We start from the raw sequence: 14,795 nt of genomic DNA, 5'->3' as shown, positions 1-14,795 counted from the left end.
CATAAAACAGACCAGAAAAGGCTTTTACAGTGGAGGGGAAATGGGAGAAGGTGAGAGAGATTGAGTGAATCTTACTCTCATCGGATTTGGCTTAAAGAGAGAATAATATACATTCAATTGGGTATGAAAATCTATCTTATCCTACAAAAAATAGGGGGAGAAGGGGACAAGAGAGCAGGAGGATGATAGAGGGGAGGGCAGATTGGGGGAGGGGATAATCAGAAGCAAACACTTAAGGAGGGACAGAGTCAAAAGAGAATAGAATAAATGGGGGGCAGGATAGGATGAACAGAAATATACTTAGTTTTTCACAACATGACTACTATGAAAGTGTTTTGCATGACTACACATGTATAACCTGTATTGAGTTGCTTGCCTTCTTAATGAGGGTGGGTGGGGAGGGAGGAAGGGAGAAAATTTGGAACCCAAAATTTTAAAAACAGAAGTGCAGTTTTATCTAGTCAAGTGAACGATTAGAGGTCTTGGGGCGGAAACGATCTCAACGTATTCTCAAACTTTAAATGGGTAAGAAGCCTGGCTCACTGGCTTGGAGCCGGGCGTGGACTGCGAGTGCCTAGGGGGCCACTTTTGGTAAGCAGAATTGGTGCTGCGAGATGAACTTAACACTAGGTTAAGGTTCCTGATGCTGCCGCTCATCAGACCCCAAAATAACAACACGCGGGTCCTGCCCGAATGAATTCGATCCAAGCCTTCTTTCAGCCAAAGACAAGGTTTATTAGAACATTGTCATATTTGGTAGACTCTTAAGGAGTCTGAACATGAGTAAGCAGTGGCTAGATTATAAGAATCCCAGCCATGTCTAGATTTTAAGAATCTGAGCTGTGGTTAGATTATAAGAATCCCAGCTGTGGCTAGATTTTAAGAATCTGAGCTGTGGCTAGGTTATAAGAATCTGAGCAGTGGCTTGATTTTAAGAATCTAAGCATCTTAATGGAGACAAGATGGACCTTATATACAGAAAGACTGTGGGAGGGATCGAGGAGTGGCCAAGTAGTCTATGAGGTAATAGAAGGCCAGTTGATGGGATTATAGCCTCAGGCTAACGCCAGAGATTTGGCCATTTGGGAAAGTCCAGGGTTTTTCCTTTCTGGGTCCCAGATCCCAACCCCATCAGGCCCTCTTCTCTTTTCCCTGTACACTATTTCACTTGGTGACCTCATTATCTCCCATGGATTTAATTAACACATCCATGTAGATGATTCTCAATTGTACCTTGCCTGCCCCAACCTTTCTTCTGACCTCCAGTCTTGCATCTCCAACTACCTTTCAGACATCTCAAACTGAATGTCCAGTAGACATCTTAAATTCAACATGTCCAAAATAGAATTCATTATCTTTCTCCCTAAACCCTCCTCCACTCATACCTTCCCTATTACTGTAAAGGGCAATACCATCCTTCTAGTCCCTCAGGCTCACAACACAGGAGTTATCCTGGACTCCTTACTGTCTCTCACTTCCCTATATCCAAGCTGTTACCAAGGTCTTTTGATTTCTCATTTGTAACAATCTTTTGAAAACACCCCCTTCTTGATATTGCCACAATTCTAGTGCGAGTTGTTATCACCTTACACTTTGATTATTATTAATTTTTTTTTCTTTTTAGGCAATTGGGTTAAGTGACTTGCCCAGGGTCACACAGCTAGTAAGTGTCAAGTGTTTGATCTGATGCCAGATTTGAACTCAGATCCTCCTGACTTCAGAGCAGGTGCTCTATCCACTGCACCACCTAGCTGTGCCCCACACTTTGATTATTACAGTAGCCTGCAGGTGGGTCTGCCTGTTTCAAGTATCTCCCTACTCCAATTCATCTTCCATTCAGCCACTAAAGTAATTTTCCTAAAGCATAGATCTGTCATTCCCCTATTCATTAAACTCCCTGTTGCCTCCAGAATCAAGCCCCAACCTATATTTCCAGTCTTCTTACACCTTACTCCTCACCATGTATTCTCCAATCCAGGGACACTGGTCTCCTGGCTGTTGCATGAGCATGACGCTCCATCTCTCTGTTCCAGACATTTTCTCTGACTCTCTCCCATGCTTGTAATGCTCTACCTCCTTAACTTCACCTTCTGACATACCAGATTTACTCTGAGTGCCACTAAAATCCCACCTTCTACAGGAAATGTTTCCCAACACCTCTTAATTCTAGTGCATTCCTTCTGTTAATTATTTATTCTTTATCCTGTATATAGCTTGCTTTGTATATGTCTGTTTGAATGTTGTCTCCCCCATTAGATTGTAAGCTCCTTTGGGGCAGGGCCTGTCTTTTGCCTCTTTTTGTATCCTCAGCACTTAGCAAAATTCATAGCACATAGTAGCTACTTAATTAAATGTTTATTGATCAGTTGATTGAGCACAGTGTTTAATTTGGTTGAGAAAAGTGGTTAAAATGTCTGGATTTCTGTATCCTCCAGAAGAAAAATAGGATGACGGTCTGTGATACCATACACAAAAACTGTCTATTTATTAACTCATTCAGACATCAAATACATAGTCATTAGAACTTAGGAAAAGTAATAAGGCATAGTGCAGCTTCACTTCATTTAAGCAGGATTACTAAATCATTGAATGTCAGAGCTGGAATAGAACTGAAAAATCATTTGATGATTCACCTCTAATATTACAAATGAGAAAGCTGTCCAGAGACAGCACATTTCATAACCATCTTAAATCATTAACAGCAAGTTTTAGGGACATAGTAGTCTAGAATACTTGAAGCATACTTGCTGCAATGGGATGGATACCTGTAGTGAAGGGATGACACCAGGAAACCCAAGTAGTAGTGAAGAGGCCACGAGCCTCTTCATAGGAGGGCTGCTATGTCCTCTACTCAGACACAACCTCCATGTCTAACAAGTGCTCACCACTTCTTTCTCTCCCAGTCCTTGTGGTGATACATCATAGAGTAAGTCACCCTTAATCTCCACCTCTTGTTATCTCAAATCCATTCACTTCTAGCCTACATCTTTCATGTCCCAATCCAGCCTAGTCTACCCTCTAGAAATTTTGTTCAATAGTTAACAAACTTCCCCTTTATTTTAGGCCCCTTCTTCTTGGGTTCCTTGTATCTTATCAAACTCATAGACACCTGAGTTTCCCCATATAACTGTATCCCTAGCCACCTTCTCCAGTACAGACTCCACTTTCTACATGATGGTCAGAATGTATATTTGCTCCCCACTGCCACATTTAGACTCCCTTTTCCAAAATCATTCAGTAATCTTTCCTCCTTTGAGATTCTCTGTTCAAATTGTGATCCAGTCTATATCCTAGTTACAGTTATCTATCTGCCTCTAGCTCATTCCTTTCTCAAGGAATTCAGTACCTGGTTACTAGTCTTTCTCTCTACTCAAATTCTAGTCTTTCTGCCAGGAGTTATCAGTATACATGTTGATGTTCCCTCAAACACCTTAACCTCCCAGTTCTTCAAGGAATTCAGTAGCTGGTTCACAATCACAGGACTGGAGAGGAATCTCCAGTCCAAATTTTACTCTTCTAGTAGGGCATATTAGTATACATGATTGATTTTCTCCTCAAACACTTTAACCTCCAAATTCTTCAATCTCCTCAGCTCCTGTGACCTATTCCTAGACTCTCCCATAACCATATATAGAGATAGTAGCACTCTTTATCTTGCCATCACTCACAAATGTTCCATATCAATTATTCAAAACTCCATTTTTTTGTCAGATCCTAGTGGTCTATTGTTCCATCTCTCTCTAAGTTTTATACCTCCCAAATCTATGCTTGTCTTTACTAGAACCTCCAGAACCTCTCATCCCTCAGTATTCTCTTATATTATTACCCATTTGCTCTAACCTCACTTTCCTCCTTTCTCAGTTTCGATCTGTAGTTAACCCGTTCAACTCTACACTATCTCAACCTTCAAATTCCTTATGCCCCTGTCCTGTTAAAGCTTACCTCTTGCCAAAATCTAACCCTACGTTACTCCTACCATCCTGCTCTTCTGCTTCTATTCATGTAGTGTTGAATAGAGCTGGAAGAAATCATACCAACAGGCTGATTAAATGTTTATATATTTAATCTAAAGTGAGCTGTCATGACAGGAAGGCATTCCTTTTACTCCTCCCTAATTGACTCACGACCTATTCCTCACAGAGGTTATTCCAAACCTTCTCTTCTTTCATCTCCTCAAGCCTCCTACCTCTCACTTCCCTCCCAGCTGAGAACCTCATCGCATACTTTACTAAGAAAATAGAGCTAACTTCCCCCCAACCTAAAGTCTACCATTTTCCAGCAAACTTCTTACCCTGGAAGATCCTTCTGCCCCTGCTTCTGAATTTTCAGTTCCTCCTGGAACTTCCATTTTTAAGGAAAGGCCAAAGCTTAGGGACCACCCCACCCTCTACTTTTCACCTTCCTTTTATGTGTTGTCTTACCTATTAGAATATAAGTTCCTTGAAGGCAGAGAATCTTTTTTGCTTCTGTTTGTATTACTAACACTTAGCATAATATGTGGCATTTAGTAAATGCTTACAAAGATTTGTTGACTTTTTGACATTTGCCATGAGCTCTCTTCTTTACATCTTAAATGCAATTTGGCATCTTCCCTTATTTGTCTCTTTTATTGCAGCCTCCAATTGAGAGGTAACACTTTTGCTCCCCAAGATCAATCCTTTTGCGTGTACCTTTGATCCCATTCCTTCCCATCTTTTGTAGTAAATTGTCCTCCCACGATGTCTCCTTTCACTAGTTTATCCTTATCTTTTTCATCCTTCCTTGCTGCCTACAAATATCTCCAAGTTTCCTCTATCTTGAAAAAAAAAAAAACAACCTTGCTAAACCTTACCATTCTCTTAATGTATCTTTTATATCTATTCCTTTTCACAACCAAACCCCTAGAAGAAATTGTCTTCACCCATTGTCTCTACTTTCTTTCCTCTCACTCCTCAACCTTTTATAAAATGGCTTTTGAGCTCATTACTCAACTGAAACTACTCCCTTCAAATCACCAGTGATCTTTTAATGGCCAAATCTGATGGCCTTTTCTCATTCTTCATCCTTTTCTGATCATTGAACACTGTTAACTATCCTCTCCTCAGTGCTCTCATCTTTGAGTTTTCATGGCATTGCTCTCTTGGTTCTCTCTCTACCTGTCTGATCACTCTTCTAAAGTCTCTTTTTCTGATTCATCATCCAAATTATATTCCCTAGCTATGGCTGTTTGCCAAGGCTCTGTCCTGGGACCACTTCTTTTTCTAACCCATTCTCTTTACTCATATGCCACTACTGTCAATCAAGCTCTTGTTAACCTTTTGCCTAGAGTGGTGCCTGAAGTCTCTCCCCTCTCCAGCCTCTATTGCATAGAGCTGTCCAAGTCATTTTCTTGAAATACAAGTCTGAAGAGAACAATTTACAGGATGACTATAATAGGGTATAGGGATAGTGGTTGTTTTTGTGATTCCTTTGATATAGGAAACTCTCTCTACTAAGGCAAAGCAGCACCTACTCTGCAGCTTTAGAGCCTTAGTGATTTGCACAGAGTAAAGGAGTTGCCCAGGGTCACATGGCCAGTATGTGCATCAGAGGCTAGACTTGAACCCAGGTCTTCCTGGCTTTGAGGCCACCTCTCAATCTGTTATGCTACTCTGTTTCTCAAATAACAAAACTGATCAATATGGTGACCAATCATGACTTCAAAAGAGGTTTAAAAAAAAAAAAGGGAGAGGGGATGGCAGCAATAACAAAAAAAAAAAAAAAAAAAAGGAAAAAATTTTGCTGAAGAGTCCAAAACTCATAAAGATATAAAGAGATGAGATTCTTCTAAGACTGAAGGTAGATTTATCCATGTTAGGCATCTTAATTAAATACTGTTCTGCCAGTCCATTAAATCTCTCTCCTCCCAGAGAAATGCTGTTACGTATAGAATATGCAATAGTTAACTAACCAGTTACATTTTAGAGTTATATGTGGTTGCATAGAAGGAGTTTATCAGGTACAAGCTTTCCTAACTCTCCCACCTTATCCTATGTAATTTTATCCAAGTTTTCCTCATTTTAATTTTTTATGAGGATACTTTGGTATTTTCCCAGTGAACTACAGTATGAAAATAAGAGATCAGGTTCTGGGAGAAGGCTCATATGTGAAGGATCTGTTCAGGAAATCAAGTAAAAGGCACTCCCTGCTCCTTTGCCCCATTCTCTTTGAACATTGTGCTTCTCAAAAGAAGCTCCTATCACACAGCCAGTGCTACCCAAGTGTGATTGCAGCAATTAAACTTTTCAGGTCTCTTGTATTGGAGATGTTGGGAGACCCAGACAAGTAGCCTTAGGATAAAATATGTTAAACAAAGATAGAAAACTCTTTGTCTTGTCACTGAAGCAAGAGAAATTGAAGCAGCAGAATCAAAAGTCACTGCTTTTTTTTCTCTTCTTCTCCCTTTATAGATTGTGGGTATGAGGACAAAATCTTTGGGGGCAGGGAAAGGGTGATAAAAAATCTTGAAGAAATGACCCCTTTTTACCCTTATCTCCCCTTTTTTTTCTCTACGCAGATAGTAAAAGGTTCAGAGACACCCTAAAACAAAACAAAAAACCACCTATAGATACAAATAGTTTCAAATGTTAGATTTGTAGCTTTTAGAAGTGAATACCTCAAGATATTATGTGTAACTTGCTAAAAATCTGAAAAGATTAATTGTATGCATGTCATAACTTAGGTCAGGACAAAACTCATTCTTTTAGGTAGATCAATTGCGTAGCACAGATAATAGTTGTTTTATTTTCCAAGGCTGTACTCTAGTTCATATTTTAGCCATTTTAATTTTTGTCGTTTAAAACATTCAAAAGTACCTGTGATACTTTCATTATACATGCTCCTAACAGACAGTTTTTTGGTTTTTCTCCTGTTATGTATCATGTGAATTACTTCTTTTGGTGGATGATATATTGCCACCCTTACCCTAGTTACCTTTAGCTACTTCTGTTCCCTCGTTCTCCTCTACATATTTTTATTTTTATTTTTTTAATCAATGGCAGCATTACTGACCCTGAAGCAAAGTCTTTTTAGATTGCTGGTGATAAATCCCTGAATCACATGTGCAAACGACAGAATGCAGTGATAATAATAATAGATAGAATCAAGCTATATCACTTTTAAGTTCCAGAATTAATAGGAATTCTGAAAGCATTCAAATCTGATTGCTTTTTCCGTGAGAGTAGTAGGTTAAGAGGTGATTAGGAATGAAGACATATTAATTATTTGTGCTTTTAACTATCAAAACCCTAGTTCTTATTCCAGCTCCCTAATAGTTTTATTATTTAACAAGACTTCTTAACCATTTTGTGTTATGGACTTCTTTGACAGCAGTCTAGTGAAGCCTATGTATCTCTTCTCAAAATAAATGTTTTTAAATGTATAAAACAAAACACTTAGGATTACAAAGGAAACTAATTATATTGAAATGGAGTACCAAACTATATATTTTTTAAACACAAGTTCGTGGACCCCAAGTTAAGAACCTCAAATTTAACTCATGTGAAATGAACTGAGTATATTAATTTCACTTTATCAAGGCTTCTGAAAAAGGAGAGAAGGGTGCCTAATATAAACATAACTTTTAAGTGCTGGGTATTTGTACCATTTTTCCAGTGTTGTTTTTGAGGAATATGTAGATTTTTAATGTGCAAATGAAAGTATTTCAGATAGAATATATGACTTTAAGAAGGGTCTTGAGCTTCAGCTTAGGGGTATTGAAGTGGTATTTGGATTAAGAGTTTAGAGATGGTACAACCACCAAACTTGTATGTTTGGGTGATATAGAATTCCCCTCCTTTCCTCTCACCCCTCAAAAAAAGAAAAAAGAACAGACAAAGGGGGGAGGGAGAAAGAGACAGAGACAGTTTTCCAAGCTGAGGCAGAGTACTAAAACATTCACTCTCAGTGAAAGGATCTGAGGTAAGTTAATAAGCAGCCCCCCCATAAGAGGCCAGTGTTCAAATTTTAAGTAGTACTAAACTGTAACAGTGAATTTCAAATCTGATTCTCTGTACTACTTCCTACTGTAATCATTTCATTTCAGTGACCATTTATTAAATACTATGTGGCAAGCACAAGGTACTGAAAGCAGGCAGCTTTTGCCCTGAAGCAGTACATATTCTACTGGGATATTTGCTATTCAAGAAGATCGATAATTATTGGAATTACCTTACCTCCACTCACTGGAGGAAATGTCATATCTATATTTTGCCATTTTGATAGCCTAATTCCTCAAGTTAAGTTTCCATTTCTTGTTGTTTCAGATTGTAAATGTGGGAAGAAGAGAGCAATTTATTTAGTTAGGTATCTAAATTTCTTTTTTTTTCTTTCATTTTCCCTCTTTAGTTATTGGACAAATTAAAAGAACGATGGATACACACTGGTTTATGGCATAACCTTGAGCTAGTGAAGACAGTCATCACGGAACCACAAGGGGGAGAGAAAGCTGCATTTGATGAAATGTTACAAGTGTACTACGATGCGATCAAGTGTAAAGGAGACCGAGGTACATATGTTCGTTGGCCACTGAATAAATACTGTCATTAATAAAATTAGTGCAGATTTGTGCTGTCAGTATTTACTTTAAGTTATATATTTAAATGTATTATATGTATTTAAATTTTAATCTCTTGGTCCTAGGTGAATGGAATAATTGTTTCAGTTGTCATTGCCTCACATGAATGCTATCGTGTGTATATTTATAATACGTGTAGGCATTCTCTTATCTTCTTTATTAGTCACTTAAGATACGAGTTCTGAAAGTTATGAACCTCACATTCATGGTCCGTGTAACCCTTGTTCAAAAACAGAACTGAAGAATGCACTCCCTAAATACAGATAACTCGTGTAAATATGGTATAAGTTGCCTAATAGTAATATCCTATGAATAATAGAGCAGGGTGGCAGGTGGTGTGGCATAAAGCCTTAGGCTTGGAGACAGGAAGACCTGTATTCAAGTCCTGCTTCTGGTCTATACTAACTGTGACCTTTGCATTGGTAAAAGGTGTTGTATTAGGTGTTCCCTATGAACCAATGAAAACACAGATCTGGAATTCACCACCACCACCACCAAAAAAAAAAAGACAGAAAGAAATCCATATGTATATACACACACTATGACAAAATCTTTAAATGGCTGAGTTCTTTTACATGCTTTGTGTTTGGAGTTATAGAGAATTAGGGACTGGGTTAAAGTTATTTAAAATTGTTCAGGCAACTAATGTAGTAAGTAAAAGTAGTGATTGTAATTTAAAATTTGATTGCTAAGTCAGAATTATAATTAGTTCAGGCTTAAGGTTGCTCTTACAGTATTGTTCCATTGTGCATGTGATACAAGAGATTTCATGTCTGAATATGTTCACTACCATGTTGTAGTTGTAATTTTTTTTCCAGCTGAGTTTCTTTGAAGACTTGATAATTTAGTGGATCTGTGATTTCTTTAGTATAAATATTCCCTCCACTGATACAGATCAGAAACTCTTTGCATCTACTTGTCCAGTGTAATTATTATCCATATTTTACTATAAATCCTCAGTAGAGGGACCATCAAATCGAAGGGATGCCCGTCAATTGGGCAATGGCTAAACAAGCTGTTGGATATGATTGTAATGGAGTATTATTGTACTCTAAGAAATGACAAGCGGTATGATTTCAGAAAAATCTAGAAAGACTTACATGACCTGATGCATAATGAAGTGAACAGAACCAGGAGAACATTGTACACAGTAATAGCAATATTGTTCGATGAAAAACTGTGAATGGCATAGCCATTCTCAGCAATATAGTGATCCAAGACAATCCCAAAGGACTAATGATGAAGCATATTATCCACCTACAGGGAAAGAACTGATATTTGAATACAGACTGAAGCATGCTATTTTTTACTTTATTCTTTTTTTTTCATTTTTCCCCCTTTTATTTGAGTTTTCTTGTATAAAATGACTAATATGGAAATGTTTTACATAAAAAAATAGAGGGTCCATCAAAGCTCTGGAAGTCTTCCTTTTCTTTAGCATTTCGTACTGTTCATTTATTGTCTTTCAGTTTCACTATGTGACCAGCCTACCTCGTTTTCTGACTATACTATATCCTTGATAATGTCTTTATGCCACTTTTGTGTAACATATCTTTATCTGTGAAAATTCTGCAGCCTTTTTCCCATTGTCCTTTGTATTACTTGTAATTTTAATTTTTCCTAGATCATGGTGTTCTTGACTCACAGCCATATATAGCATCTCTGTGAGAACATCAGTATGAGAGATGGGCTTTTGTAGAAGCAAGCAGTGATGAGCTAATTTGATGTATTATTCATTTAGTTAATATGTCATAGTTTGTGCAATGAATATTTTTCATTCTCTTTATTTTTCCAATGTGTATGATCATGCCAATGTCTTTTGTATTGCTATGCATTTCACGAAGGGGGTTTGTGGCATTCTAGGGTTCTAATTAATTAATATATTATCTGTGATTAGGAGTGTTTAGAGAACCTTGCCATCAATACAGAATCTTTTGCCTTGAAATTTACATAAGACATCTTTTATAATATTGATGATCTTCTTATTTGAACACATCTCCCTTTTTAATGCTTCACTTATTAACCAAAGCTATCCCCACAATCTCAACTATTATAGAGCTTTGTCTGGCAAAACTATCATAGAGTTTTGTATGATTTTGACATTCATGTGGGAAGTATTTTTTATAAGTAGAGCCTTTAAGACTTTGTTTTGTACGCAAATCAGTAAACATATTGGACTTTATATTTTCTCATCTCTCAGTAAATTGAATGATTATAAAAATGTGTTCCGCTATGGAAAATCATCTGTAAAAGCCCATCTGTTCTCTTCTCATATTTTCATAAAATCTTAGAACATTATAACACATTCTAAGTGAAATCTCTAATCCCGCAAAAGAGTTGGTGTAACACTCCACATGGGAAAAGACGAAGTGTGTGGGAAATACATGTTTTCCATACTGTGATATACAATAGGATAGAGGGCCCCATAGAGTCTATCATAGGTCTATCAACACATTTATCTTAGGCACTATAAATGGACAGTGAATTAGGCCCAGAATTGGATGAAAATCACATCAGAGTTGGAAAGGACTACTTCAGAGGTGTATCAAATCCAGTCCATACATGAATAATATTACCCTTCACAACATTCCCAACAAGTGGTCATCTAACTTTGCTTAAAAACCTCCCATGAGTGGGGAACCTGTAACTTCCCAAACTAGCCCATTCCATTTTGGATAATTTTGTCAGGAAGTTTTTCCTTACATTTACATATGAGAACATGCTTTATTGTATTGGAGGAATGGTGAAGTGCATTCATTGACCCCAGGCTGAAATAAAGGCCCATTTAACAAATATCAGTCATCTCCTGGTAACCTGGTATGGTTGTGTGGCTGTGAATCATGAAATTCTTTAGAAGAAGTAAAGCAGCAGGTCATTTAAAGGACAGTGGAGGTTTATGTTGGGTGTGAGTAGTCTGCAGCATTTTAACAGGGAATTCTATACCAAAAAAAAAATATGTAAAAGATATCTGGGAGTTGTACAGATGGAAAAAGAGGTAGGTTGGTTGTAATGTAAAAGTAGAGAATAACATGTCTAAATACTCCGCCGGTAGTCAACAATAACAAACATTTATTAAATCAGTGAGCATTTATTATGTCCTTACCATGTGCCAGGTGCTGTGCTAAGTACTGGGAAGACAAATAGAAGCAGAAAGAAAAACAGTCCTTATCTTCGGGGAAGATAATGGGGAAGACAAAACATAAGAGGAATCTGGAAAAGACAGAGGGAAGAGTGGGAGAAAATGTTTGTATATACAGTAGAGGGAGTCAAAGACTCAGGAGTGGATCTCAGGGAGGACTGAAGACATAACTGGCCTAGATGCCTTCCTTAAAATGGAGGTTCTAGGAGAAACTGCCCCTTCAAAGGAAGGGGCACAATCCAGGGAGAGAAGTTGAGGGACAGGAGGCTACTGTGGCAAGATAGAGACAGTCCAGAGAGTCAGGAGTGGAACGCAAAGAGGAATGAGTCCCCACGGGAAGACACCCATTGGAATACCAGAAAATCTCACTGAAGACCTTCAGCCAATCAGGAGAACTCCCTCTGGTGTTGATTTGTTGTCCATTCCACTGTAGACAGTACATAGGTCAGTGAGTCCACAAATCCATCCAAGGAGAGTAGTTAGGTGGTACTGCTTCATAAATGTTCTAGCTTCATAAATTTGATAGATCATCTTCCACTCTAAGCCAGTGTTGTCTTTGGCTGCTGTAGCTCTCCACTTGGCAAATAGGGTGACTGTTTGTTGGCTGAGGTGGTTACTGTGCTCTTTTGTCCTTTCTGAGGGTAACTCTTTTGCACTGGTTAGATTTTTCAAGAAAATAGTCATGGAGTCACACTCTTTACTTTTGTCCATTTTCCTTCTCCACCCCCCCACCCCACCCCAAAGTTGATAACTTGTTAAATAGGTCCAGGTAGAGCTGTTATGCAAGTTTAAAGACAGAATACTTTAAATACTTTAAAACTCTGCAGTACATTGTTATAATAGCCTATTATTTTACTTTAAAAATTTTTTACTACTCTAATTCTGAAGAGAACTGGTTTTAGAAGTTACAGGAATGGGAAAATCCTACATGTATTTCTTTTAAATAATTATTCTCTTTTGCTTTAAGATGGTGCCCTCCTTGTGGCAGTTTGCCGAGGTAAAGTGAGTGAAGGTTTGGATTTCTCAGATGAAAATGCCCGTGCTGTCATAACAATAGGGATCCCATTTCCAAATATGAAAAATCTTCAGGTAAGCTATCAAAACTGTTATGTTTTATTTGCTATAAAAATAGTTACCCTCCTTTAAAGCAAATTATAGATTTTGTTTATAATCTTTCCCTCTCGTTTCTGTTCAATGATGAACTTGCCCAAGTGAGTAGTGTTTAAGTAGCCTTAATTTTTAAAAATGTTAAATTTATGTAAATTTCTCTGGGGCAGCTGGTAGCACTGTGGACAGAATACCGGATCAGGAGTCAGGAAGACTCATCTTCCTGTGTTCAAATGTAGCCTCAGATACTCACTAGCTGTGTGACCCAGGGCAAGTCACTTAACCCTGTTTGCCTCCATTTCCTCATCTGTAAAATGAACTGAAGAAGGAATCGGCAGAGTCAGTTTGTCAAGAAAACCCCAGTGAGGTCATGAAGAGTCAGACACATCTAAAATGACTCAACAACCACAAAAACAATAAATTTCTTTGTCATGTAATGATTTTAGAAACCTGTTCTATTTGGAAGTGATTTTTCATTCACAATTTAGGATAGGGAAACCACTATTTTGTTAGTAATCTATATAGCTTTCATTAATAATTATTAAAAGCCAGTCATACATTATGAGTGGAAGTTAGTGTGTATTTTTATTTGATCCTATTTTGTTTCCTAGTTGGGCTTAAATCAAGAAATCATCTCATGTATATACCATCCATTCAAGTGGCTAATGGGGAAAGGCATAATATATTTTTGCTTAACCACTGATGAACTATAAAGAGAACATATAAATATATGAACATATATTTTTTTCTATACACATCCTTTACTTTGTTCATTTATTTTACATGATGGTGGGGGGTAGGTGAAATCAGATCAATAATTTCAAGTCAAACTTTGGATTGGTAGCCTTGAAAAATCATCTAGATGGGGAGGATCATTTTTCTTCCTAGAGGCTTCTCTTTATATTTTTCTTTATGAGTATTTGTTTTTCTCTTATGTATGTTCTATCTCCCCATTTGAGTTGTGAGCTCCAAAATGTTAAACATTTCTTTTGAAATTCCCAACAATGGAAGTTTGTGGTTTATTCGATATATGTTGTTACCTGCTTGAACTGGGTCATGTGGAGGTATAGACTAATATTATGGGTGGCTCTTAGTCCAGATAGGGATAAGGCTTTAAGCTGTGCAAACAATCATAGATTCCTCTACACTTGGAACAGGACTGGGAAGCCATAGTAAGCCTGAGGAAAATAGAGGGGCTATATGCTCCTCTGTACCAAGGAAGTCTTAAAGAGCCAGGGATTTTCACCAAAGCATAAAAGGGAAAGATGTCATAGGCAGCATGCTGATTGACAACGTAGGGCACCATAAGAGACAGCACTTCCAGTGTGCATTTGAGTTACAGACCTAGACTGTTCCTCATTCCTCTGCATGTATGTGTATGAGCCCACATACGTGCATACACACATACACACATGTCCCCTCCAACTTAGTAGACAGCTAACTTACCAACATCACTGTAAGCTCCATGGAGTCAGGGATCATGTTTTATCTAAACTTTTTATCTCCACAGGCTCATAGCAGAGTTCTCTCTGCATGCTGTAATAGCAACAACAGCCTTCATTTCTATAGCACTATGAAGTTTGCAAAATGCTGTAAACATGGTATTTCATTTGATCCTTCATGATAGGTGCTATGATAATTATCCCCATTTTATAGATGAGAAAACAAGTGACAGTGTGGATATTTCATACAAGTTTGTTATAAACATTGAATTAAGCTTTATAGTAAGGAGTTACTGCTGTTGCTGCTGCTAGCAGCATGGGGTGGGCCATGGTGAGGAGAGATGTTTTAATGGCTTTTTAACTTTAAGTTGGGACTGAGAAATTGATTGTTCTGTTGTTCACAGTCCTCTGCAGTCCAGTTCCCACCTACCTTCATTTTGTACAACTCTCTTTCATGAGCTTCATGCTTCAGGTAAATAGGCCTTCTTATCCCCCCATCTCTTATTGCCCTCTC

At 37.8% G+C, this 14,795-nt stretch overlaps 1 protein-coding gene across 2 annotated transcripts in view; it reads left to right on the top strand.

The window, feature by feature from the left end:
• The window catches only part of BRIP1 (BRCA1 interacting protein C-terminal helicase 1), a 217,730-nt gene that overhangs the window by 164,430 nt on the left and 38,505 nt on the right, over window positions 1–14,795 (top strand). For both annotated transcript variants that reach the window (XM_027870565.1, XM_027870564.1), the window contains 2 exons: window positions 8,365–8,524; window positions 12,700–12,821. In XM_027870565.1, the coding sequence (XP_027726366.1) occupies window positions 8,365–8,524; window positions 12,700–12,821 (282 nt within the window). The remainder of the gene's footprint in view (window positions 1–8,364; window positions 8,525–12,699; window positions 12,822–14,795) is intronic.

This window comes from Vombatus ursinus, unplaced genomic scaffold (assembly GCF_900497805.2).
Source record: "Vombatus ursinus unplaced genomic scaffold, bare-nosed wombat genome assembly UNPS02014797.1, whole genome shotgun sequence".
Taxonomy (NCBI): domain Eukaryota; kingdom Metazoa; phylum Chordata; class Mammalia; order Diprotodontia; family Vombatidae; genus Vombatus; species Vombatus ursinus.
The sequence above is the reverse complement of the archived record's forward strand: the minus strand, read 5'-3'. Positions and strand labels throughout refer to the sequence as shown.